Source organism: Rhinolophus ferrumequinum, assembly GCF_004115265.2.
Source record: "Rhinolophus ferrumequinum isolate MPI-CBG mRhiFer1 chromosome 15 unlocalized genomic scaffold, mRhiFer1_v1.p scaffold_54_arrow_ctg1_1, whole genome shotgun sequence".
NCBI classification, from domain to species: Eukaryota; Metazoa; Chordata; class Mammalia; order Chiroptera; family Rhinolophidae; genus Rhinolophus; species Rhinolophus ferrumequinum.
Window position 1 is genome coordinate 5,869,288 of NW_022680357.1, and position 24,894 is coordinate 5,894,181.

Consider the following 24,894-nt stretch of genomic DNA (forward strand, 5'->3'; position numbering starts at 1 on the left):
TGGAAAGTGCTTGGCAGTTCAGTAAAGTAAGACGCTGCTGAGAGGGGATTCCGAAGACGGTGACAGCCTCGGTAGTTGAGCTGTGGCCCAAGGGGACAAACGCGACCGGAAGGACGCGCTGGAGACTGTTTATAGCCCTGTCAGGACCGTGCTAGGAGGGGAGGTGGAGGCGGAGGCCTGAGGTGAGGGGCCTCCAGCCTGCCGAAGCTCAAAGATAAATGTTAGGAGATGAGCGAGAAGAGGGGAACTTGGGCTGGGGGTGCGTGGAAGGTCGGGCGACGGGTATTCCTGTTTCTGAGCTTCAGAATTTATAAGCCTGACCCGGGAGACGGTTGGCGTCTAGTTGTCATAACAACCGTCCACCCGTGGCAGGAGGGAGCAGGGGGCGGGGCTAACGGGCTGCAGCCAAGAAACGGACTCGGTGTCCGGATTCAGAGACTAGAGCTGCGGGTTCGTGTAGCAGTTGGCTTAACCCTTCTCTGCTGGATGAGCCCAGCTTCTCAGCTTGGCGGTCAGGACCCTTCACGATCTGGTCCGTTTTCACTGCATAGTCCAGCAACTGACACCTCCCCCCCGACATGTTGGGCAATTTTCACTCCTCTGAGGCACTGTACATGTTCTTCCCCGAGCCTGTAACGCCTTTCCCTCCCTTATTGCCTGTCCCCCTGAATAACTTATCAGAGCCTCTGGTAGCGCCCTTCACCTACGTGATTCTGCTGTCCTTTAATCTGCCCTACAAGCCAGAGGACATCCCACGATATATGTACCAGACGCATCCCCACCCTGCTTTCCCCAGTTCAGGGTGCATCAAGCTCCTGTCCCTGCTCCCATAGGCACAGAAGCAGCAAGAAGCCCCCCACTTCCTTCTGCTGCTACCCTGATAGGGGCCCTGACAGAGTGGCAGCAGGAGTGTTCTCTTAACATTTTATAGGCATAGCTGCCTCTTAAGCTGCAAGGATTCTCCCGGCCCTGGCTCTGAAGTACCATCATCCCACATTCTTAAAGCCCCCTTGACTCTTGAGGGGCCAGGCCTTGTCCATTTTGACTCTGGGATACAAAAGGGGAGCTGGTTCAGTGCCTGGTATAAAAGGTTAATTTGAGTGGTGACTCCAAAAAAAAAATCTCCTGGGAACTCCAAAATGTCTCTAATCTATTCTTTGTAAGGGGGCAGTAAAGGGTAGTGTGGATTGAAATCCCCTCTACAAGTTTTCTTTGCCATTTACTAACAACATAACTTCTCTGAGCCTATAAAATGTAGATAATAGTGTCTATGTTATATGGGATATACACACACACACACACATATATATATATATATAACATGTATCTATATCATATACATGTGTCATTCTGTCTATCATGTATCTATGGACATATTATATATCAATACATATATCTGTATTTTATACATACATCATATGCATGGATCTGCAGATTCCATACTTCACCACACACACACACACACACACACACACACACACACAGTACAAGGCATAGTACTCAGTAACAGGAACCTGCAGAACCAGAAGGGAAACTGGCTGGGAGGTCTGTGAGTCAGTTTTCGTACCCCACGGGGTGGTAGATGCTTTGAAAAGGCAGCCCTGCCCCCAGCTCTTGACCCTTGGCGTCTGGACCTTGTTTCTTCACCTGCATCCTCTACAGGGCTCCTTGAATGATGGCACACTGAGAAGCTTCCCCTGAGCCTGGACCCCCATGACCTCCCAAGACAAAGATGTGGGGCCCTCACTCTGCTCTCCCTGGGCCTCCCACATGGGGCCCTGGAATGCCATCCTCGAGGCTGTCAGGGAGCAGCTCCCGTCTCTGGATTCTGATTCCTCCTTGGTAAGCAAGCACCTTCTTCCTACATTATCCTCGTCACTGACTGCCCTTCCTTCCCATGACAAATGTGATACTGACCCATGAGCAGCTTTGGAGCGTACCAGCTCTGCGTTCATCACGGTATCTGAATACATTTATGGGTGCTCAGCATCCTCCCGGCCATACCAGTGACCCCAGACTACAACTGGAGAATTCCTCTGAGGGCTTATCACTATGCACTGAAATGCTAGCCACTCTCGGTGGTGGTCCTGGGTACCTCCTGGCCCAACAGGGTTGAGAACAGGACTGCAGCAGAGCAGGAATAGCAGGGGCTTCAGCATCAAGCAGACCTGGGTCCCCATCTCCACGCATGTAACCTGTGGGCATTTGCCACACCTGGGTCAGCCTCAGTTTCCTTGCTGCAAAATACAGATAGTTATTACCGGTACAAATTTGGGATTCTGTATGTAAAGTGCCTGGCCTGGCCCAGAGTGGGTGCTCAGCTAATACAGTTAACGAAATCATCCATATCCTGGCATTTTTCTCATTTGGGCAAACACCCCAGGATGCTCTATGGAGAACGATAACAAACAGAGAAGCACATCATATAAGAGAATCAAGGACAGAGGCTCCACTTTGCCTGAGGTTCAAATCCCAGCTGTGATGTAAATTATTGTAAGGATTAAACATTAGAGCACAGTGCCTGACACGTGGTGAGTGTACAATACATAGTAATTTTGTTATTGATCACATACATTCATGCAACAAACATTTAAGGAGCCTACTCAGTCTCTTCAAGGACCAGGAACCCTTTGTCTCACCATCCTGGTAATTGTGTTTCTAGTTTCTACTTACTAAGAGAATGTTGGGTGACAAAAATGACTCTGAATTCAGGCTTAAATAAGCTGTACTACCTTCTCCACGTAGTGGAAATTAGGCGTGACAGTGACCGTACGGACAGAGCAAGGTGAGCAATGCGTCAGACAGGAGCTCCTCAGTAATGAGTGACAAACATGTAGGCTGGAGCCGGGCATTTAGAGAAAGGGCAAGGGTTTTAGAAGTAACACATCAGGTTTGGGCCCTGCCTGGGGCACCTGCAGAGATGAATGCAACAGAGCTTCCTGGACTTCAGGGAGCTTCCAGTGCACGGCGAGGCCAATGGGAGTAAATAATGTGACCCCAGTGCCTTTTCACGTCTTCAGTTTCATTTGCTGTCATCTTCCGTCTATCCCTGTGAGGTGGGCTGGTGACTAGAAGCGAGACACCAAGGTTCCATGTCATTAAATGATGGCTGAAGGTCATGGGGGAGGGAGAGGACTGGACCCTGCTCTTTCAGCTACCACCTTGGCGGTGTCCAAGTTATTCAACACCAGGCATTAACTGAGCACCTGTTATATGCAAAGTCTTAAGGGTAGCAGGTTTGTGCAGAACCGGGAGCACCATCTCACCTCCACAAGGTGGTGTTGGAAAGCCAATTTCTAAATTGGTGGGAACCAGTACAGGGCAAGGCCCTGTAGGAGAGAACAAATATACCCCACTGCTCCCCAGCAGCAGGGTAGGGAGGGGCAGAGCAAGGGTAGGTGGGGCCCAAGGCCCTCCTGGCTAAGTAATTCCCAAGCTTTCTTGTCTGTCCACAGTCAGACTGCGGGGAAGAGGAGCTGTTTATCTTCCAGCGAAATCAAACTGCCCTGATTCCAGATTTGTCAGAGGAGCTGGCTGAAGACCCTGAGGCGGCCTGGGTCCCTACAGTTGCCGAGTCTCCTTCTGAGGTCTGTGGGATGCAGGCTCATGACACAGGGACCCTGCGGGCAGAATGGGGTATAGCAGCGGGCGTCCACGGCTCTCATTGGACTCTTAACAGCATTATGAGTCAGAGGTTAAAACCCCTGGTCCAGCATCTCTGCACACCTAGGCCTTTCGCCAGGTACAACCCAAGGAGGTCAGACACCAAATATCTCCCACCTGTGCACAGCACTCTCCAGGAGCCCAGCACATGTAGGACCAGGGGTGGGGGCTTATTTTCTGTCTGATTTTGCCCCTGCTATTCGTCTTGACCCCCAGCCATACTCAATGCTCAGTGCTAGCACTAACACAGAGTCATCTTACAGAGCCAGGGCGTGTTCCCTCCCCATCACTGGGACAGAAGTCACCCACTCACTCAGCCATGCCTAGAAGTGTGTCTGAAAGACCCCTAATCAGGGCTGCCAAGACCCCTGGTTAGTTCAGGCAGAATGATGACTTTATTTTGCTTTCTTCATTTCTACAATTCTTCTGGATGACTCTTTTTTTTTTTTTTTTTAATCCAAGATGGCAAAGTCTGTACCAACTCTTTGGGGTAGAGCCATGAGCTCGCTCTGGAGTCAGAGGGCCTGGGTTCCATCGTGTCCACCCCATAATAACTGTATGGCTGACTCACAGCAACTAAAAGGTAGAAGCAACTGAAGTGTCCACCCACAAACAAAATGGATAAACAAAATGTGGTCTGGCCATGCAGTGGAATATTATTCACTCCACAAAAAGGAATGAAGTACTGACAACGTGATGAACCCTGGAAAGGCAGAGCTAAATGAAAGGGCACAAAAGGACAGATAGTATATGGTTCCACTTCTGGGAAACGTCTAGAAAAGGCAAGTCAGAGAGACAGAAAATAGATTAGAGTTTCCCAGGGGTTGGGGGGTAGGGAGAGGTACAGAGTTTCTGTTTGGGGGATGAAAGAGCTTTGCAAATGGACGGTGGTGATGGGTGCACAGCCTTGTGAATGTACATGTACAAATGGTTAACATGGCAAAGTTTATGTTATATACATATTTTAGCACAATAAAAAACCTTCCCTGAAGGATGTTTTTGAAGCTGCTAACCCAGGACACCTGTTTTCTTGGCAGCCACTGGCGGTGCCTATGGAGTTCGCAGCAGAAGCCTGGGGTGAAGGGACGGCAAGGATGAAGGAAGGAAGGGACCCTGGCCAGCACTTGGGGAGTGGTGGTGAGAGCAACTCTCTTCTTAGGGTGCCTAAGGAGGCTCCCACGTGTCAGGAAGGTGACCCTGGGGGCATGTCCTTCGACACCAAAGGATGCCCAAGTCCTCCCTCGGAGCTACAGGAAGAGGCCACGCTTTGTCCCAAGGAAGGAGACCTAAGGACGGAGACCCCAAGTGCTGCCTCCTGGACTCGGCAGGGCTCAGACTCTGCAAACTGGAGAGCCCTCCGGAGAGAGAGAAGGAAGATGATCGAGAGAGACCTACTCCATAAAGTCACCTGGGGTGCCCGGAACCCCGTCTGCAGTGACCAAAGTCCAGTGAAGAAGATGCCCTGTGAAGCTGCAGCAGCATGTCCAAGACCAGGAACGCCACTACAGGGGCCCCGAGAAGGCGTGCCGCTGCTCTCCCTCCAGGTGGGTGGCTCCTCTTCCCTTCAGGTCCTTGAGGCATGCCTGCATGTGGTCCCTGGCTGGTCCTCTCCAGGCCAACTTGAAACCTGGCCCACTAGTGGGTCCTGCTGTAACAAAATCCCACAGACTGGGAGGCTGAAAAACAAATTCATTTCTCGCAGTTCTGGAGGCTGGAAGTCCAAGATTAAGGTGCTGGCACATTCAGTGTCTGGTGAGGGCCCACCATCCTCTCATTGTGTCCTTATTCAGTGGAAGGGGTTGGAGGCTCTGTGGGGCCCCTTTTATAAGGGCTCTTTTGTAAGTTCCATTCATGAGGCTCCCCCTATGAGCTAATCACCTCCCAAAGGCACCACCTGCAAACCCATCACATTGCGGATTAGGATTCCAACAGGTAACTTTGGCAGGGACACAGACATTCAGTGTGCGGCAGTGACCTTAGGCCCATGGTCCCCAGTCCACCAGCAGACAGCCCGTCATACCTGTCTCGGTGGTTGTGCAGTCCTGGCAGACAGACCATCCTCAAGTAGTTAGCATGAACAAGGAACAGCAAGGAGATGCTAGACTTCAAAAAAAAAAAAAAGTGCTAATCTCAAGCATGTTTATAAAGACAAACAATTGCATATAAGGCAGAGAACAGAGTCTGTCAAAGCAAAATTCTCAAAACGTTGAAGCCCCCGTTCTCATACAAGTAGTGAGCTCCTGTTAATGTTGGGTTTAGCTTATGACGGAGGGAACCAGCATGATGATAAAACCGGTTCAAAGAGATTATGAGAAACTAGGATTTTGTAAGACACTGGAGAAAAAGAAATGAGCCAAGATAAAATTGCTACATTGGGTGCAAAACCCAACCCTGTCCTCCAGGGCCACAGAACTGTTCCCTGTGGGGGTATCATCTCTTCTGGATGGAAAAGAAAACCATTGTACCTTCTCAGGTTTACAAAGTTGTAAAACAGGTGGGCCCTCCTCAGTTGTGCAAACCAACCTCCCCTAGAAAGATGGGCTTTGTTAGAAAAGCTCCAGCGTGACATTGAAAGGTCATACAATTCTCTTTTTTGCCTTATTTATAAATTTTGGATAATTTTCTTAACAATTTAGAGAAAACTGGCGTCTAGGTGTACCTGGAGGTCATTTTCACCAATTCCATTCTTATCAATTCTGATTAGGGTAGATAGACAGATAGAAATGAATAGGAGGAGAAATTTCGCTCTGGTTAGAAAACCCCTTGCTAAAATAAATAAAAAAGAAAGCCCCTTGCTGCAGCAACTGCTTGGGTCAAGACCCCTTGCAGCTGCCCAGCAGGATTCCAGGTTTTCACATACCTCAAAGAGGTGTGTTTACCCATGCTCCTAAATCAAAGAAATGCATTGATAAGAGAGGATCCTGCTTACCAACAAATCCTGTTTGTCAGCACCAGCAATACCTTACTAGCCCAACGGGATTCCAGGTTTTCACACACCCCAAAGGGATGTGTTTACACAGGCCCCTATATCAAAGAAATGCATTGCTAAATGCCAGACCAGAGGACTAGGCACCCCCAGGGAAGAAAGAGAGATAAGAGAAGGGAGAGGAGGGCAGTTCTACCCACAGAAATAAAAGCCTTCATGCAATGCAAGACGAGGCTGCTTCCCTCTCTGGGGTCAGCGGACTCCATGTCTCGGAGTGTACTTTCTTTTACTAAGAAATTTCTGGCTGTTTTATTCTGCACAAAATTCTGTCTCTTGATTGAAGTCTTTCCTTCAAGAAGACAAGAATCAAGGTTTCAATGTCATTTTCCCAGTAACAATTCCATTCTTTCCTTTCTGTTTGCCCCTAAACACCTTTATTTTCACTCACCTACAGGGCTGCAAGGAGCTGCAAGGTTATACATAAGAAACGTTCATTCCTGACGAACTTCCCTCCTCTAAATACACCCACTCTGCCCACATAGCACTCTCTTCTAAGACCTCCAGTTTTCAGCACCTGCCTAGAACAATCTGTTTCTTACAAAAGCAAACCTTTTTAACCTCCCAATATTTTAAACCTGCATGAACCTGAACAGTTTTAAAATGACCCTAAATTTCCTCCAGGTTAAACAATGCCTTTGTGCCAGAAACAAGTATTGTCCCAAAAAAGGCAAAGGAAGGAGGTGCAGACCCCGGGTGGTTAATTCTGCAACCCACTCAGGGGTTGCAGCCCTTCTGCAAACCCCGACTCCTACGCCACAACAGCCTCCACTGGTCACAGCAGCTGTGCCTCTGGACCTTGCGGCAGCCTGGTAATCACCACTTTCATCATTTCAGCACCTTGAAGAGCGGGATTTGGATCACATCCTTCAGAGTCTGGCAGGACAAGACAACAAAGACAAGCCGGGAGGTCGAGCACCTGGAACAGTGTGGTGGGCAGCTGACCGCCTGCAGCGCCGAGGTCTGACTTTGACCTCCAGGGCTTACGTGCATCCACATAAGCAGTATCTTCCAGAGCCTCTCACTAAAATAGGGCCATGGGCTGGGCACTGTCAGCCCTGCCGCCCACCATGTACTCCCTGCTGCTCGGCCCTCACTGTCCTGAACATTCAGGTCCAGCCCTTGAAAGACTTCATTCATTCACTCATTCATTAATTCATTCACTCATTTACTCCCTCCCTCATTCATTATCTATGTGACTAGCTGCTGTGTGCCGGGTGTGAACCAGGCCCTGGGGATATGAGAGGGAGCCCTCCTGACATGGTTCCTGTCTTCTACCCTCACCTTTTCCTCCTCCCCACCTTCTCAGGCCTCCCTCTCTTTCTTTCTGGGAGCAAAGTAATCCTGCCTTTTGTGCTTCTCAGCACAATCCTGCTTCCACTGCGTCCCAGTGGTTGTACTTGTGGCCTCGCTCTGGGCAATGCTGTGTCTAAAACAACAGCCGCCTCATACCCTTCCAGCCCGTCCCAAAAAGGGCCTCCCAAGTGAAGCTGCCTCTGGGCTTGACAGCTCCAGGCTGTTTTCAACAGGGTTTCGTTTGTTTGTAATTTAACCCCTGATAGCAGGATGTAGAGAAACCCACCCTCCTATAAGGTGGGACAGGGGTGGGGGGGGTAATTGGTACCCCCCCTTTTTGGACTGGCAATGTGGCAGAATCTGTTTTCTATTGTAAAAGCATATAAGCCTTTGATTAAGCTAGTCCACGTCTAAAAAATCTAACACACACGCAGGAGGGTAAGTAAGATGTGTATCCAGGGATGTTCATACCTGTTGCAGCGATGTTTACAACTGGGAAAAGTTGGAAATAACCCATATTCAGTCCTCAGTAGGAGTCTAGATCACTCGGTGGCACCACAGAACACCGCAGCTCAATGGGAGAATCTATATACACACTGATATGGAAAGACATATATTCAGCGAAAAAAATCTACAGAGGATGATCCTGTTGGTATTTTTAAAAAAGTGAACACACAGACTGTTAATTACGGTTCCCTCTGACAAGTGAGACTTGGGAGTGAGGAGGTAGGATAAACTGTTATTAAGAAGGTACCCCTACTTCATGAGGCTCGAATACAACTCCCTACTCATAGAGATAACGCTCCCAGCCATGCTGAGGGGAGGGAGGGAATTGAAGGGGTGGGGTGCGGGGAGGGGGTCAGGCCAAGCAGGGACTGCGTGCCTACTAAGCAGTCTCCCCTGCTGTCCCATCAGATCACGCCAAGCAGAGCGCCCAGGACAGGCTCATGGAACGGCTCACCCGCCTGTGTGCCACGCAGTCCAGAGCCTCTTCCTCTGCCTGGAAGGTGCCTGCAGACACCCCCCAGGACACCGAGCAGCAAGAGGCTGGAAGCAGGTGGGACTTCTTGCCAGCCATGGCCCTGTCCTCTCTAGACCAGGCCCATGGATTTGCAGCATTTATTAGGCCTACTGTGGGTGGGGCACTTGACATGTATTTCTAATTTCATCTCAAGAATCCAATCAGGTAGGTGCTACGGTTGTCTTCATTTTATAGATGGGAAAACTGAGGCTCAGAGAGGTTAACTTGCCCAGGCCATAGGTGGCAGAGCTGGGACTCAAGCCCCAAAGCACCTGTTCTTCCCCCACCCCACGGGAACCCTCCTCCCTTCACCATCCACATGGTCTCCCCAGGAGTAGGGCTCTGGCCCTCTGGTCACTGTTGATTGGGTCAGCCCTGGGCATCTGACTCCAGCCCGGCCAATCAGAGCCTTTCCCTGGGAATTTCCACTCTCTGTGTTTCTGGGTAGGGGTGGGAGCGCAGAGAAAGGCCAGCTGTGGTAAAAAAAGACTGAAGCTGTGGGGTCAGAAGTGGGGACAGGGCTCCGGGGTCCCTTAAGGCCCAGCTGAACCCTGCCCTTCCCACACTTTGGTTGTTCCACTCTTTTTAGGAATCTGAGAGCCAATGAATTCCCTTTTTGCTTAAGCTATTTGGAGTGGCTTCTGTTCCTGGCAACCCAAATTGTCCATCAGAAATGTCTAGACCTGCACTATCCAGTCGTAGTCACTGGCTATGTGTGGCTACTGAACCCTTGAAAAGTGACTAGTGTAACTGAGGAACTGAATTTTTAATTTTATTGTATTAATTTAATTTAGCTTAAATATAAATTTAAATAGCTACTTGTGGCAAATGGCTACCATGAGGGAAGTGCAGATATAGAACATTTTAATCATCCTGGAAAGTTCTATTGGACGGTGCAGACCTAAATCTTGAGGGTTGTTTTGAAGAAGAAAAGAGCAGATGCATTGATAGGGCCAACCTCAGAAGCCCACAGACAGTGGGAGCTCAGTCGGTGGCAGCCATGAGCCCAGCACGGGTCACTTATAATCACTGAGAAGTGATTCAGCCCCCTTGCTCTGTTCATCTCAGATGTGCTTTGACGGAGTTGGGCTTCCAGGCTGAGCTGGGCCACTGTTGGCTAAGGAGCCCAGCAGAGCCTCCCACCACCTTCATCGACCTGAGGCCCATGGAGCCATCAGACCAGGGGTCATTGGAAAGGTACAGGGAGCAGTGACAGCCCTGAAGTAACCCCACTGCTTGGTGGATGCCACATTGGCCTAGAGACTCAGGCGTGGGCGAGTCCTGGGAGCACCGCGCATTTGAGAAGTGCTCTTAGCCGGGAGCTGAGCCTGGCCAACGGCCCCACTTGGTTCTATCAGCAGGCTCTCCCTGCAGGGTCAGGGCCAGACAGCAGTCTTGCTCGGGTGGAGGCCTAAGCAAACAGTCCAGGTGGGGTACATCGCCCTGGGGTGCGTCCCTCCACCACTTGGCAGGAAGCCCAGTGGCCCTTTGGTTTCAGCTGGCTGAGTTCTACGTGGCCGGCCCGTCCACCTGCCTTGGGTCACCAGGGAAGCCCCAGGCACTCTTAAGTTCCTGCTGGGAACCCGGCCTGGCTGGGTGGACTGGGGCACGTCCAGCAAACCCTCACTTCCTCTCCCCTAGCTCCAGCTCCAGCTCCTCTGACAGCGAGGAGGCTGAGGAAGAGGGGACAGTGGCTGTGAAAGACCAGAAGGGCCCAGGAGGGCTACGGTAACCGCACGGGCTCCTGCAGCCTGGGGCTGCTCCCTGTCTGCTTTCCACACAAGCCCTTGGCAGGGCAGACTTAACATTTGTGCTTTCAGCTCTATTTCTTGTACCCATAGGGCCAGCACGTGAGGGTGGGGGGAGGTGGTCTGGGAGGTGGGGAGCGAACCCTTGGGAGCCCCCCTGGGGCCAACATCGTCTCAGCCTGGCCTCAGCTGTCCCCAGACATCACTAAGGACACCTTATCCTGCCCCTGAGAAGGGATCAGTACATTTTCTTTCTGAAAAAGAGCTCCCCAATTGATTTTGCTCCCAATTAGTGATGGCAGTGAAAGTGAAGAGAAAGTATAGGAATGGAGGAAAGTGATGGTTGTTAGCCAGAAATGTAAGGCTTGGGTGATTTAAGACATGAAGTGCAGAGAAGGCTCAGGTCTCTGATGTGGAGAGGCCACCCGTGGTCTCGGGGTGCGTTAGAATCATATGCTGTGGCCATGTCCATCATTATTGGAGCTGCAAAGCTTATAATTCCTACCCTTGGGAATGTCAGAGTCCAATACAACTTTTCCCCTAAGGCAGTCTGTGATTAGGCATTATAGGAAGAAAGAGGGAAGAAAAATTGGGGTTGAGTCACACAGGTGCCATCCCAGAAGCCTACAACGTGACTTGCATTGTGACTCAGCAAGGGCAGAGGTTGCCATCCTGATTGATTTAGCCTCTCGAGAACCAGGAACCTGCTTCTGGGAGCACTTTGGCTTTTGTGTGTTTGTGTCCTGTCTCAGTGGCGAAGCGTTGGGAGGTTTGGCCTGCACTTGGTATTGACTGAGATTGCTTCTCTTGTGTCACAGGGACTGTACTGGGAAAAGTCAGCTTCTCCAGCAGCTCAGGGCATTTCGGAAGGGGATGGCTCAGCTCCAGTTGCCTGCCAGTGAGGGTCCCAACAGCCAGAAGGCTCAGGCTCCTGAAAATATGGTCGGATCTGGGATTGGGAGAAAGCACCACGTAACTGAATGGCCCAGCGCCCATGCCAGACCTTCAGGAGGAAGTCCCAGGGCCCTGGGGGACCCTACTGGGCCAGGGACAACCAGGGAGGTGCTGGTGCCGCCTCTGGGCCAACGATAAATGCCTCCAGGACTAGATATGAGAAGGGGGTTAGCAGGTTGGTGTGACTCTCCATCGAAATGCCCCGCCCTGATGGTCCCCTGCTCTCCCAAGTTCCCATCAGCAGGTGCTTTTGCAGCACAGGGACCCTGACTGTGGGTCCATCACTTAGGCCTCTGTTAGAATTTGGTCAGAACATTTACATGCACTTAGAGCAAAAAGATGCCAGCAAAAACTTGTGCACACAGTTTGACAACTCAAGTGGCCCCAGTCCTCTGAATGGGCCCGGAAGGAAAGCCTCTGAAGAGAAGAATTTTGTTACGATCGTGGGACTGTGAGGCTTTTTATCTTCATCCATTTCTTCATTTTTTCCCCCTTTAATGTGCATCTGTTATTTCCATCATACAAGGTCTTTTTTTAAAAACTATAAAATTTAAGTAAAGCATATGTAGAGAATTTAGGGGTGAAAGGGTATTTAAATTAACACACCACACACATTCACACACCAAATGGACTTTTTTTTTTAAGTTTTTTTGTTTTTTAATATTTTTTTGGGGGGGAGGTGGAAGGGGAAGAGGACTTTATTGAGGAACAGTGTTTATTTCCAGGACTTTTTTTTTTCCCAAGTCAAGTTGTCCTTTCAATCTTAGTTGTGGGGGGCACAGCTCAGCTCCAGGTCCAGTTGCCGTTACTAGTTGCAGGGGGCACAGCCCACCATCCCTTGCGGGAGTCGAAACCGGCAACCTTGTCTTGAGAGCCCATGCTCCAACCGAGCCATCCGGGAGCTCCGTGGCAGCTCAGCTCAAGGTGCCGTGTTCAATTTTAGTTGCAGGGGGCGGAGCCCACCATCCCTTGTGGGATTCGAGGAGTTGAACTGGCAACCCTGTGGTTGAGAGCCCATTGGCCCATGTGGGAATCGAACTGGCAGCCTTTGGAGTTAGGAGCACGGAGCTCTAACCGCCTGAGCCACCGGGCCGGCCCCCAAATGGATTTTTGATTGAAATTTGATTTTTTTCTTTAGCCAAGACACAAAGGCACATATATATTCTAAGTTCCTTCCAAACTAAAGATGGACTTGACCTTTAAAATGGAATACTGAATGTTCCAACACCTGAAACTGTTTCACAAGGTTATCCTTGTAGATAACCAGCAAGAGCCGGGGGCCCACAGGAGGCACTCTCATCTCTCACCCTGTTACTTTGCAAGCATTATTCCCCACCCCACCCCAATGTTCACAATCCTTTCATAACTTGTTCTCAGCCTTGCTGCTGCCAAAAGGATGAAGCCCTCATCGGTGGCACCTGTTCTCTTCCCAATTTGTTTCCAAGATTTTGCTTCTCAGTCTCGGCGCCCCTCTGCTCCGTCCTGCCTGCCCCATGAAAAGAGTAGAAAAATCACCTGTGCTCCTCGCATATTGTAGGCTCAGGCAGCCCAGCAGGGTCCTTGGCATTTGGGCACCTGTTCCAGCATTCAGCTGAGGTCATCACTGGCTGCCATGCATTGAAGATGGGCAAGGGTGTCTTCCTATCCAGCCCTGCACCAGGCAAGACAGACCCTGCCTGGCCTCAGGAAACCAAGATCCAGGCCAAGACTCCACCTGACCTGGCCACAGGGGCCCCACCACCAGCCCCACTCCCAACAATGCTGTTTTCATTAGAAGCCAGAAGCAATGGGGGCTTCCACCAAGGCCACAGGAGGCCTTCCCTCAGGAGATGTGGCCAGGCTGCTGTCGCTTGGAGTGCCCAGGCCGTTCTACCTGCAGAGGTCCCACACCCTTAGTACTAGGGCACACGCAGCGTGGTCAGGGCTCAGGTGCTGAGCAGCCTAAATGTGGCACACCTCCACCCGTGCTGCAGCCTGTCAAGAGCAAAGGCCATTTTTTCCCCTTTAACCTCAATTCCCCCATATCTACCCCTCTTAATGCCAGTTTTCATTTAGGATGATAGTTTTAGAAAATAAAGTTTGTTCCAAGTTCAACTCTGTGAATTACTGTCAAAGCAAGCCAGGATGAGGCAGTGGGAGCTCAGACCTGGATTGAAAGCCTGTTGTGCCACCTGGACAGGTGCTTATAGCCCTTGCTATAGTTTTCCCCCATCTATAAAATCCTAATGTCATAGGACTGCGTGACAGAATATCATGGAACAGGCACTTGATGGGCCTACCTATCAGGCCAGGAAGACGGCAGCCACCAACCTGGACCTGAGAAGTGAGCTGGGGGGCTCACGGCTGCGTGGGGGAGGCGGGTGGTTGGCAAAGCTGGCCTAGAAGGTAAAAACCTTCCTTAAACCAGGTGGCCCCATTCTCCAGAGAACACACAGGACAGAGCACACAGGTCCAGAAGGGCTGACATCATTTATTAAGGAAGAAAAGCTGGTCACACACCCTGGAACCTGAGTTGTATGAAAAGGTGAAAATATAGTGATTGGGTGACAGAACAGAATGGAGTGCCAGGAGCTGGCCTGAGGGCCAAAGCCACCGGGCCAGCCATGAACACCGGCCACACTTCTGGATGGGATGTTCTGGAATCCAGTGGTTTCAGCAGCTGCCTCCTGACGCCAGTGATGACCAAACTGAATAAAGACTCTATACCTATCCCCCCAACCCCTCAGAAGATCATGGATGTGAAGAAATCAGAGGCACATCCACCTCAGAAAATACAGTGGGGGCCACCAAGGCTGGCCTGTGGCCTGGAACATGGTCCCCTGGGGCTGGAGCAGAGGCAGCCTGGACCCCTGCCCTGGGAAGAGGGCAGTCAAATCCCCAGGCTTCCTTATAGGTTGGGGAGCGCAGGAGTCTCGGGAAAGCAATCTCACACCAGGCATGCGTCCTACAGAACTGCTGTGGATCTCCGAAGGTAACCCCATGTCCTTGCTGACACCACTGGAATATAGGAAAAGCCCCCACAGGCTCCATTTTGAAAGTGTGGCAAGGTTGCAGGGGAAAGCTGGGGTACCGAATGCCACAGGCTGCTGTTTCCCCTGCAGTGGTTGAAGAGTGTGCCCCAAATTCACCTCAGAACGTAACCTTGTTTGGAAATAGGGTCATTGCAGATGTAATTAGTAACTAGGTCATTCTGGGGGGGGAGGGTCCTTAAATCGAATGACTGTCCTTACAAGAGGAGAGGACACAGGAGATGGCCATGTGACAACAGAGGCAGAGACAGGAGTGATGCTGCCACAAGCCCAAGAGCAAGGACTTCTGACAACACCAGAAGCTGGAAGAGGCACAGGATGGTTCTCTGTTAGAACTTCCAGAAGGAACCGCGCTGCACACACCTTGATTTTGGACTTGTGGTCTCCAGAACTGAAAGAATTCCTGTTGTTAAGCCGCCCAGTGGTTGTCAGTTATACAGCAGCCCCAGGACCCTAATACACCTGCTGGGTGCCCAGCACTCCACCCGAAATGTCCATTGCCGTATCCTCACCCTGGGCCCAGGGGAGCAAACGGAGTCGGTCTGAAGATGCCTGAAGATCAGGGTTACTGGTTCTGGAACAGAAACGGCTCGGGCAGCTTCATGAACTGTGACTGACTTCCATGCATGGTGGTCAGGCTTTGGCCTCGGGGGCCTCCTGGAGCCTCGAGGGTCTGGGAGGCGGCTGCACCCCGGTGGCATGGCTCAGCGGGCACTTCTCCCCACTATGGGTCCGCTGGTGTCTGTGGAGGTCAGTGCCCTGACGGAAGCCCCGGCCACAGGCGGGGCACGTGTAGGGCCTCTCTCCCGTGTGCGTCCTGCGGTGGGTGCTTAAGTGCGAGCTGTTGCTGAAGCGCTTCCCGCACTCGGCACACTCGTAGGGCCGCTCCCCCGTGTGCACGCGGCGGTGGGTGACCAGGCTGGAGCTCTGGCTGAAGCGCTTCCCACACTCGGCACAGCGGTAAGGCTTCTCGCCCGTGTGGATCCGCTGGTGGGCGCCGAAGTTGGAGCGGTCGCTGAAGCCCTTCCCGCACACCAGACACTGGTACGGCCGCTCCCCGGTGTGTGTGCGCTGGTGCTTGGTCAAGTGGGACTTTTTGCTAAAGCCTTTGCCACATTCAGGGCACATGTGCGGCTTTGCCACCCTTCGAGGACCCCCTCTTTCCAGAGGCCACTTGGGCCTGGTCAAGCCCCTGACTGGGGCCTGCCCCTGACGTGTGATGGGGGGTCCGGGCCCCCTGGATTGCGCCGACAGCACTCGGTCCCACTCTGTTCTCGTGGGTGGGTCCTCCCTCGTGTCCTCTCCATCCTCAAACTGCATCCCAAGGCCTGAGACAGAGAAAGCAGAATCCCTGAGGGCGATGCATGGAGAGGGGATAGGAAACAGGAGCTTCTGGTAAGAAAGAAGGCAAGGGGGTGGGGAGGAGGGTGGCGTCCCATCTGAGGAAAATGTCAGAGAGCCATGCTCTTCAAATTCCCCCTGAAAACACGGAGCAGGGAGTGTCAGCCAGACCCTGATGTGAGGTGCTAACACCACGGCCAGAGGCTGCCATAAACACAGGGCAGGAAACTCATTTAATCCTGGAAATGCCTGTGAGGTGGGTGCTGTTACTGTTCCATTTTACAGACAAGGAAACCGAGACACAGGGAGGTTAGGGAACTTACCCAGAGTCACTGAGCTGGTAAGAGCCCATCGTCTGGGCTTGTGACCTCTAGGCCAGGGATTCTCACTGACCGAGGGCAGTGGTGCCCCTCAGGCCACACTCAGCAATGTCTGGAGACATTCTTAGTTCTCAGGCCTGGGGCAGGAGTGTTGGCACCGGCATTTAGTGGGTGAGGCCAGGGGTGATGGTGAGCACCCCCAGGTGCACAGACGGCCCCCACAGCAGAGAATGATCCAGCCCTGATGCCAGCAGTGCCCAGGCAGAGACCCTGCTCTAGGCTGTTCTGCTGGAGCAGGACCCGCAGGCCTGGGGTCCCAGCTGCTTGGCCCCCCACTGAGGCTTGGGGGCAGCTGCTGAGGCCCCTTTGCAGAGCCAAGTTCAAGAGCCACTACTGCGGTGACAAGAGCACAGAGCAAGTGGGCCCTGGAGTGGACTCCGGCTGTCCCTGCAGGCGGTGTGACGTTGGGCAAATGTTCTACTTTCATTCCTTGTCTGCTACTCTGCAGCCCAGGGCAAACTCCACCTGGGGACCTTGGGGCATGAGGCATCCTGGGGGTTGGGGGCCTGGGGAGCAGAGCACCCTGAAAAGCTCACAGTGGGCAGACACTGAGCCAGTGAGAAGGGACAGAATCTCCGGTCGCTCTGGGACACGTCCACACTGAAACCATCTACCGCAGACCCCCGGGCAGGCCGCTCTTGTCTCCACTTCCAGAAAGCCAAATGTGGGCTTCAGCTCACGTTTATTGAGCCTCAATTCCTATATGTGTGCAATTAAGATGATGGAACCACCTCCCTGGCCAGCTGTGAGAATTTTAGAAAAGGAACTGAGTCTGACCGAGATTACACAGTCACCACAGGACCCGGCAACTCAATCCCCAGGTGTAGGCGCGAGAGAGCTGCTGACAAGGTGACACTGGGTGGGGGGGGGTGTCTCTCATCGGCCCCACGCTCGGCCTAGGCTCCTTGCCCTCACATCCACCTCGGAGACTAGTTTCACTTTGATGCCTGCGAGAGGTACGTGGTCCCAGCCTGATCTGGTATGACTCTCCTCCATTGATGGGTTTCTTTTTGAGCCCCAAACCTTTCTTAAGGTCCCCTGTCTCCGCATGCCTTTCCCTTAGGCAGGGGTCAGCGCACTGGGGCCCAAGGGCCAATGCCTATCTCTGTGCCCACATTCTTTGTATTTGCTGCTCTCCATGGCTGCCTTCACACCAAGATGGCAGAGCTGAGGAGTCACAACACAGACTGCACGGCCCACGAACCTATTTACTATCTAGCCCTTTACAGAAAAAGTCTGCCGACTCCTGCTCTAAGCCCGAGATTGACCTTCACAAACATCATCAACGTCTAAACCCCAGAAGAGGGGAGAATCTAATCCGGCACTTCCATTTCCTTCAGGACTCCCTCACCGGAACCAGCACCCGCCACACACGTCCCTCGGCCCCAAGGCAGCACGAGGTGGGTACTGAAAGTCGCCTCCTTGACCCTGCCGGGCGATCAGATGGGGCATGGCCGTGGAGAGTCCGGCTTACGGGGAAAGGGAAGAGAGGATGTAGTGTAGGCTCGGTGAGAACCGTGGGACTGCAACGTCCTTTTCTCTGTGAGGGCCGAAGGGCGTCAGAAGGATCTGTGGAAAAGCATGATGCTCTGAAAGGCCGAGGGGGGAGGTTACTTTGCTTCTGTGCAGAGACTGTTTCCTCTGAGGGAGAAAAAGCAAGGAAACAGGGCCCAAGGCTTTCACTGGCTCTAGAAGGGAAACCCTAATGCCCCCGAGATCCAACCCCAATGGTCCAGAGTTTCATCACAACTCTTGGTGGCCAAGAGTTACAACCACGGTGGGAGACAGACACAGAACAGAAAGCACGGAGCGATGGTCCAGCTACCGCGCGCTCAGCGAGTGAGTGCTCTCCTTATACGTGGCAGTAGAAAGGTTTCATTTTCATTCCTTCCACACGCTTAGTTTAGAAAAAACGAGGATGTAAGGGAACGTTTGTGATGGTTACTTTTCTGTTCCCGTGTGGCCAGGCTACGGTGCGGTTGTTTGGTTTAAACACCAATCCAGACGCTGCTGTGGAGGTTACTCTATAGAGAGTGATTAACAACTACAATCAGTTGGCTGTCAAGCAAAGCCCACTACCCTCCATACTGGGATGGGCCTCATCTAACGAGCTGAAGGCCTTACGAGCAAAACGAGGTTTCCCGGAGAAGGAATTCGGCCTCAAGACTGCAACATGGAAACCCCCCCTGGGTTTCCAGCCAGCTGGCCCGCCCTGCAGATTTCGGACTTGCCAGCCTCTATAATCACGTGAGCCAATTCCTTAAAATACATCTCTTTACACACACAGACACACATACCCTATCAGTTCTGTTTCTCTGGAGAACCCCAAGTGACACAAAGCAGCACCTCAATTCCTTTAGAAAATGTTTTAGGGAGTGAGTGGGTGACAATCACAGGATGAGCCGAGTGTGAAGAGCAGAAGAGACAGTGGTGGGTGGTGAGCTGGGCGGTGGTAAGGGGAGGCCGTGGATGGCCATGGCCTTGCCAGGAGCAGCTCTGCCCATGGGGGCTGAAGGTGGCACAGAAGATGAAGGGAAACTGGACCAACCGTGTGGGTGAAGGAGCAAAAGAAGAAATCCAGGACAGCTCTGGTCATCTGCCTGGGACGTGGCGAGCAGCCACGCTGCCCCCACGGCAGCTGGGCCACTGACAAGGACACATCAGCACCCCTGGCTTTGCAGGTTGTATGCAGCTGGCTGCCAAGGGAGGGCCCCTGGCCCATTGAACCATCCCCTGGGCACGAGGTCCTATTTTTAACATGCTCCCCATTGATTCCTTGGGCCACTAGTTTGAGAACTGCTGGACTGGCTCCTGTAGGCTGTGGGGAGCCAGGGAAGGTGCTGAGTGGGGAGGTGGCCTGGGTCTCAGGTCCTGGAGGCCAACACACACCTTTGGGGAAATGCTAGGCCAGCCACAGCCAGCCGAACGCAAGGAGCCACCCTCCCTGGGACTGGCCCTCACCAGACACCTCATGGTTTCTGGCGGGGAGCGGCCAGGGTCTCCCCACGTTACCCTCACTCTCTGGCAGCACATCCCAGCTACGGTCCCACTGAGCTGGGTCCAGGCACCCCCCCACCGGGGACAGGTACATGGGCACATCCTCCAAGGTCACTGGCACCTCCAACACAGCCCGCTCAGTCCCATGCCAGTGCCCCTTCAGGTGGGGTCGGCCTGGTGGACTTACCCGTCCCTCCCACTCACGTCACGATGGTGGGTCCTGCTCACCTCCCCCCGCTTCTTCCCAACCACACTTTCCTTCTCCACGTCACCCACCTCTCCTACTCCCACGCTCGGTTCACAGACACGGTGGGACCCGGCTCTTTGGCAGAGCACTGTTGCCCGGCACTCTGCCCGTTGTCGCAGGGCCGCAGGCAGTGTGGACAGAGCAGCCACTGGGGCCCACGCCCCTCGGGGACACGGATTAGCACGCCCTACCTCAGCTCAAGCATCCCTGGGACGCAAACGGGGTGACTGGAGGTCTTCGGGATGGCTGTAGGCCAGCAGTTCCCAAAGCTAGCACCAGACTGACCTGGGGAGCATGACTACAACCCAAGCGAAAATACATGCTTCACAAAATAAATGAAGTAAAACTCAAGCAAACAATGTCCAGAAGCAATAAGTCCAGAGACACAGGATCCGTGGCTGTCAAGGGGTGGGGGTGGGGAGTATTTTGGGGAGTGATAAAAACGTTCTAAAATTGTAATGACGACCGCACAACTCTGTAAATATACTAAATGCTGCACACTTTAACTGGGTGAATTGTGTATCTACAAATTATATTTCAATAATGCTGTTATTTAAATACTACTCCAGGTCAGGGCTGGGAAGGAATCTGTATTTTTACTTAGAGTCCCAAGAGACTCTAACACCCAGCTGGGTTTCAGCGATTGCCCTCTCTATTGGACCCCAGAATCCTCCAGGACAGGCCTAGTACTCAGGTGGCATCTGAGAAATAGCAAGATGGTTCCCAGGAGGCAAGGGTCACTCCAGGGGAAAGCACCTGTGAAACCCGAGGACCTGGTCATGGGAGAGAAGTGTCCCTAGGAATGCCAGCTCACCTGGGACCAGGCTGAAAGGAAGAACATGGCTGGTGCTGCTGGCTCCTGGTGCTGGAAGGCCACTGGGCCTAGAGGAAGAGCGCAGTCACCAGCGACGTGCACAGCCCACTGCGAAGGCCGGGACAGGTGCAGCTGCTCCCCACCTGTGCTCCGCTCTCCACTGGGAGCCTGTCCATGCCACACGCACACAGGCCTCAACCGCCTGTGACACGCCTTTCCCTCCACCCTCCCCTGCAGGGCTGCTTTCCTCAGGAGGGGAGGCTACTCACCTCTCTTTGGCCAGAGCGGGGGTCCTCTCTTGGGTCTGTGGCTCAGCTGGGCTGGGGGCTGCTGCCTGGAGCACCGAGCCCCTTCCTCTAGGGACAGCAGCTCCGGCTGGGCCTCTGCCTGGCATTTCAAAGACTGTCCCCCCGTCCGGTGGGGCACTGCGTCATCAGAGAGCATCTCGGGGCCCTGCACACAGATGGAGCACTGGCAATTAGCTCCCAAGTCAGGGGGAGACCCAAAGCGTTCCCAACCCCTCTTGTCGTGGGCACCCCTGGCCATCCTCACCAACAGGCAGCCCCATGGTGTCTAATTGTACCCTGGCCCCTCCACATGCCACACAGCCCCCCCTCCCGCCAGCTCCCAGAGAGGAGGAGTATGAGCCAGGACAAAGGAACGTCTGCTCCACCCCCGGGTGACATTCCATGGTGTCTCCCCACCACACTACCAGCCTCATATCCTGGAGCTCCCAACACACCCCAGGGCCAGAAGGGCCCTGAATCTGATATCATTTTGGAGTTGGCGTTTCTGCATTTGCTAAATTTTAAAAATCATCTACGGGCGCTCTAGGATAACCTAATTCCTAATTCCAGTGGCGGTAAACTGGACGAACTTGAGTCTCAGAGTTCACCGAGCTCTGAAACAGTCCACAGGATACGAGACATTCCCAGCGAACTGTAAAACCAGCGCTGGGGACCCTGTCTTAGGCTCACTCTTGTCCAACATTCCACAACTCTGACAGGAGACAGTCCCCAGAGGTTCCAGGGATACACAGTGACGGAGGGAAAGCATGCCAGGAACCCCAAACACCCAGGCTGCAGGGGCTGGGAAGGGAGCTTGTGTTCTTCTTGGTCACCATGAGAGCAGGAGTTGGTTACTGCACTCAACCCACATAGTCAAGTTTTGGGGGGATGTGTCTGTCCTGTTGGATGCAAAAGAACAGCAGTGGGGGGCCAAGGCACTGCCACAGGAAGAAAGGTGACCTGTCAGCATTTGTCAAATATCTAATCTGGGCATGGCCCTGAAAAATGAATTAAAATAGCCCATGAAATGACCTTTTTTCCCCTCATCTTAGTTTTGTGAGTAAAAGCAGGAGAAATTTGTAGCAGACTTCCTACTCCCCAAATCTGGTTAGGAGTTGGAGCATGCTCTAGAATGACACTGTCTATAGAACGTTTCAGATGATGGAAGAGTCCTATATCCACTCTATCCACTAGCCATTTATGTGATGACTGAGCTCTTGAAATGTGGCAGGTGTGACCTGGGAACTAACTATACTTTCAATTTTATTTCATAGATCACATGTGTCTGGGAGCTACTGTTTTGGACAGCACAGATCGAGAGAGACTGGGCAACATCTGGGGGCGCTCACCAGGGCACCCACAAGCCCCTGGTCTTTCTTCCCAGCGCCCCGCCCCTCTGTTGGGATCTCTTCAACTCTCGAGGTGCTGCCTGGGAAGGTCTCCAACCTCCCTTCCATCAAAACCTGTGTCTGGGGCTGGCCCAGTGGCTCAGGCGGTTAGAGCTCCATGCTCCTAACTCTGAAGGCTGACGGTTCGATTCCCACATGGGCCAGTGGGCTCTCAACCCACAAGGTTGCCAGTTCAATTCCTCGACTCCCGACTCCCGCAAGGTATGGTGGGCTCCGCCCCCTGCAACTAAGATTGAACACGGCACCTTGAGCTGAGCTGCCTCCCAGATGGCTCAGTTGGTTGGAGCGTGTCCTCTCAACCACAAGGTTGCCGGTTCCACTCCCGCAAGGGATGGTGGGCTGTGACCCCTGCAACTAGTAACAGCAACTGGACTTGGAGCTGAGCTGCGCCCTCCACAACTAAGACTGAAAGGACAACAACTTGACTGGGAAAAAAAGGCCTGGGAGTATACACTTTACACTTTTCCCCAATAAAAAGTCCTGTTCCCCTTCCCCAATAAAAAAAATCTTTAAAACAAACCAAACCAAAACAAAAAACCTATGTCTGGCCTATACTGGAACGGTGTTACCAAACCAGTCCACGCTACTTAGAAAGGGCTAGTGGGGCTATATATATGGTTAATCAACAGGGGACACCCACTGGCCAAGGCTGAGAAACTCTTCAGTTGCCTTCTTCCATGCAGAGTCCAGGCGGCCCCACGTCCTCCAGATGACCACGACTGGCCACGGCTCTAGAGCCCAAAGAATCTCCAAATGGGCTCATTTCCTCACCTCAGGGCCGAAACGCCCCCCACCTCACCCTCTGTTTCCTGGGCTCCCGCTGCAGCCCTTCCACGAGGACCACGGCCTCCTCACCGCTCTCCGGCTGCCGCTCCCGCACCCGGGCCTGCATCTCCCCGGGCAGCACGCTCAGGAACTGCTCCAGCACCAGCAGCTCCAGGATCTGCTCCTTGGTGCGCAGCTCAGGCCGCAGCCAGTGGCAGCAGAGCTCCCGGAGCCGGCTCAGGGCCTCCCGGGGTCCAGCCACCTCCTGGTAGCAGAAGAGACGGAAGCGCTGGCGGCAGGTCTCAGGGCTGGGGTTTTCTGCCTCCAGGGAGGGTTCCTCTTCCCAGTGGAAATCCTTCTCCACCTTCACAATCAGGATCTCATCCTGCTCCAAGGGTGCTGGGGGCTGGAGGCCCTGGGCGGCTGCCATTGTTCCAGGTGGGCCTTGTTCCTTCTCAGACCGTAGGGGTCAACTCTGTCTTTCCTTATACCCCTGGCCAGACACAGAAGTTTTCCAGGGATCTGTGGACAGATGATAACATCATTTTGGGTGCAGCACTGGAGCTGGATAAGCATCTACAGCCATAAGCCACTGCCTTGGTCCCAGGGCCAACTCACCTTCATTGGCAAAAAGAAAGGGTTGAAGGAGATGAATTTATCTCTGCTATCAACTCCCTGCTAATTCCCAGGCAAACCACTTAACCTCTCTAGGCTTCAGTTTCCTCATTTAAAAAGACGGTGATATCGTCCATACACAGGCTGCTGAGAGAACGAAATGAGGATGTTTGGAAATAGTTTGTTAACGTGCTGAAAAGGTCCAGGTGCTCGCCTCACAAAAGCCAAAACTGGAGAAGCGAGGTTTGGTGGAAAAAAAGCAGGTTTTTCCAAAACGCCAGCTTTCTGGGAGGATGGCGGGCCCCCAGTCCAAACACTATCCCCCTCCTCCAGCATGGCCAAAATGTTTTATAGGCAGCTAAGGAGAGGCAGAACAAGGGAAAGAATTTGGTCAGGCAATTCCTGGCAAAAAGGCGCTTCCCTGAGGCTGGTTGGTTTCGGGATAAGAGTGAATTATGCAGATGTAAAAACTTCTTTCAAGTCTTTGAGCCAGGTATGCATACAGTCTGAAGTAAACAGAGCCTTTGAAACTTGGTATGCATAGTAAATGTATAGTAAACAGAGTCATTAAGGTTTGGCGGGAGGAGGAGGAAGCAAAGCAAAGAACAACTTTGAAAAAATCCCAAGTTAAACTACGCTGTTAATCGAATTACATACAGTAAAGGTTTAAATCTCAAAATAGAAAATATAGTGTCACCATTATAAGTTTAGCGCAGTGCCTGGAACCGGTCAGAGCTGCAGACACTTTTCATTACAATTGGCCCTTCGGAAATACGGTGAGAAGCAGAGCCCCGTCAGCCCAGGACGACTTAGATTCTGTCTCAACCCGACCCGCCGATTTCGAGCTTGGGGAGCAAGCCCCTTCGTGGGCCCCCGAGTAGAAGTCACCAAGGCGGTCCCTCCAGCTCCATGGTCCTGGGAGGGCTGGGACTCCGCGGGCGGGCTGCTTTTCCGTCTCATCCCTTCAGGTCTCAGAGAATGAGAGGTGGCTGAGGCCGGAGCACGAACCCGGGCTTTGGAAATGCGCCGTGGGAAGGAAGCTCGAACACGACCCCGCGCCCCCGCACTCACCCGTAGCGCTGCGGGCCCTGGGATGCTCCGGGCGCACCCGGGACCGCCGGCCGGGACGACAGCGTGACCGCGGGCGCAGGGGCTTCGGCGGGCTGGCTGGACCCGGACGCTGGTCAGAAGGCAGAGGACCCCAGGCCGCAGGCCGCAGACGGGTCCAGGCAGGCCATTGGCTGAGCGGGCTGTCGGTGGGTATGAGGCCACGTAGGCGGGCCCCCGAGATGCATTTTGTGTCACGTAGTACAGAACCCCTGACTGAACGGCTAAGAGTGTGGGA

General features: G+C 52.9%; 2 protein-coding genes across 5 annotated transcripts; one reads left to right on the top strand and one right to left on the bottom strand.

The window, feature by feature from the left end:
- The first annotated feature begins 26 nt into the window (after positions 1–26).
- Positions 27–20,619, top strand: DNAAF8 (dynein axonemal assembly factor 8). Of its 4 annotated transcripts, XM_033101843.1 has the most exons (10): positions 27–182; positions 1,663–1,842; positions 3,456–3,587; positions 4,701–5,207; positions 7,484–7,607; positions 8,858–8,999; positions 10,032–10,160; positions 10,605–10,691; positions 11,530–11,840; positions 13,043–13,759. In XM_033101843.1, exons 2-9 carry the CDS (start codon positions 1,714–1,716, stop codon positions 11,801–11,803), a joined length of 1,524 nt encoding a protein of 507 aa, XP_032957734.1. In that variant the 5' UTR covers positions 27–182; positions 1,663–1,713; the 3' UTR covers positions 11,804–11,840; positions 13,043–13,759. The 4 variants fall into 4 exon arrangements, with proteins under 4 accessions (XP_032957734.1, XP_032957737.1, XP_032957735.1 ...); XM_033101846.1 differs by lacking the exons at positions 10,605–10,691; positions 11,530–11,840; positions 13,043–13,759 and adding exons at positions 17,756–17,815; positions 18,383–20,619; XM_033101844.1 differs by lacking the exon at positions 10,605–10,691.
- Positions 13,863–24,894, bottom strand: ZNF500 (zinc finger protein 500). Its single transcript, XM_033101848.1, has 4 exons — positions 24,621–24,894; positions 22,969–23,456; positions 20,743–20,926; positions 13,863–16,022 (listed from the first exon to the last, which is right to left on the bottom strand). The coding sequence occupies exons 2-4, from the start codon at positions 23,362–23,364 to the stop codon at positions 15,328–15,330; spliced, it is 1,275 nt and encodes a 424-aa protein (XP_032957739.1). The 5' UTR covers positions 23,365–23,456; positions 24,621–24,894; the 3' UTR covers positions 13,863–15,327.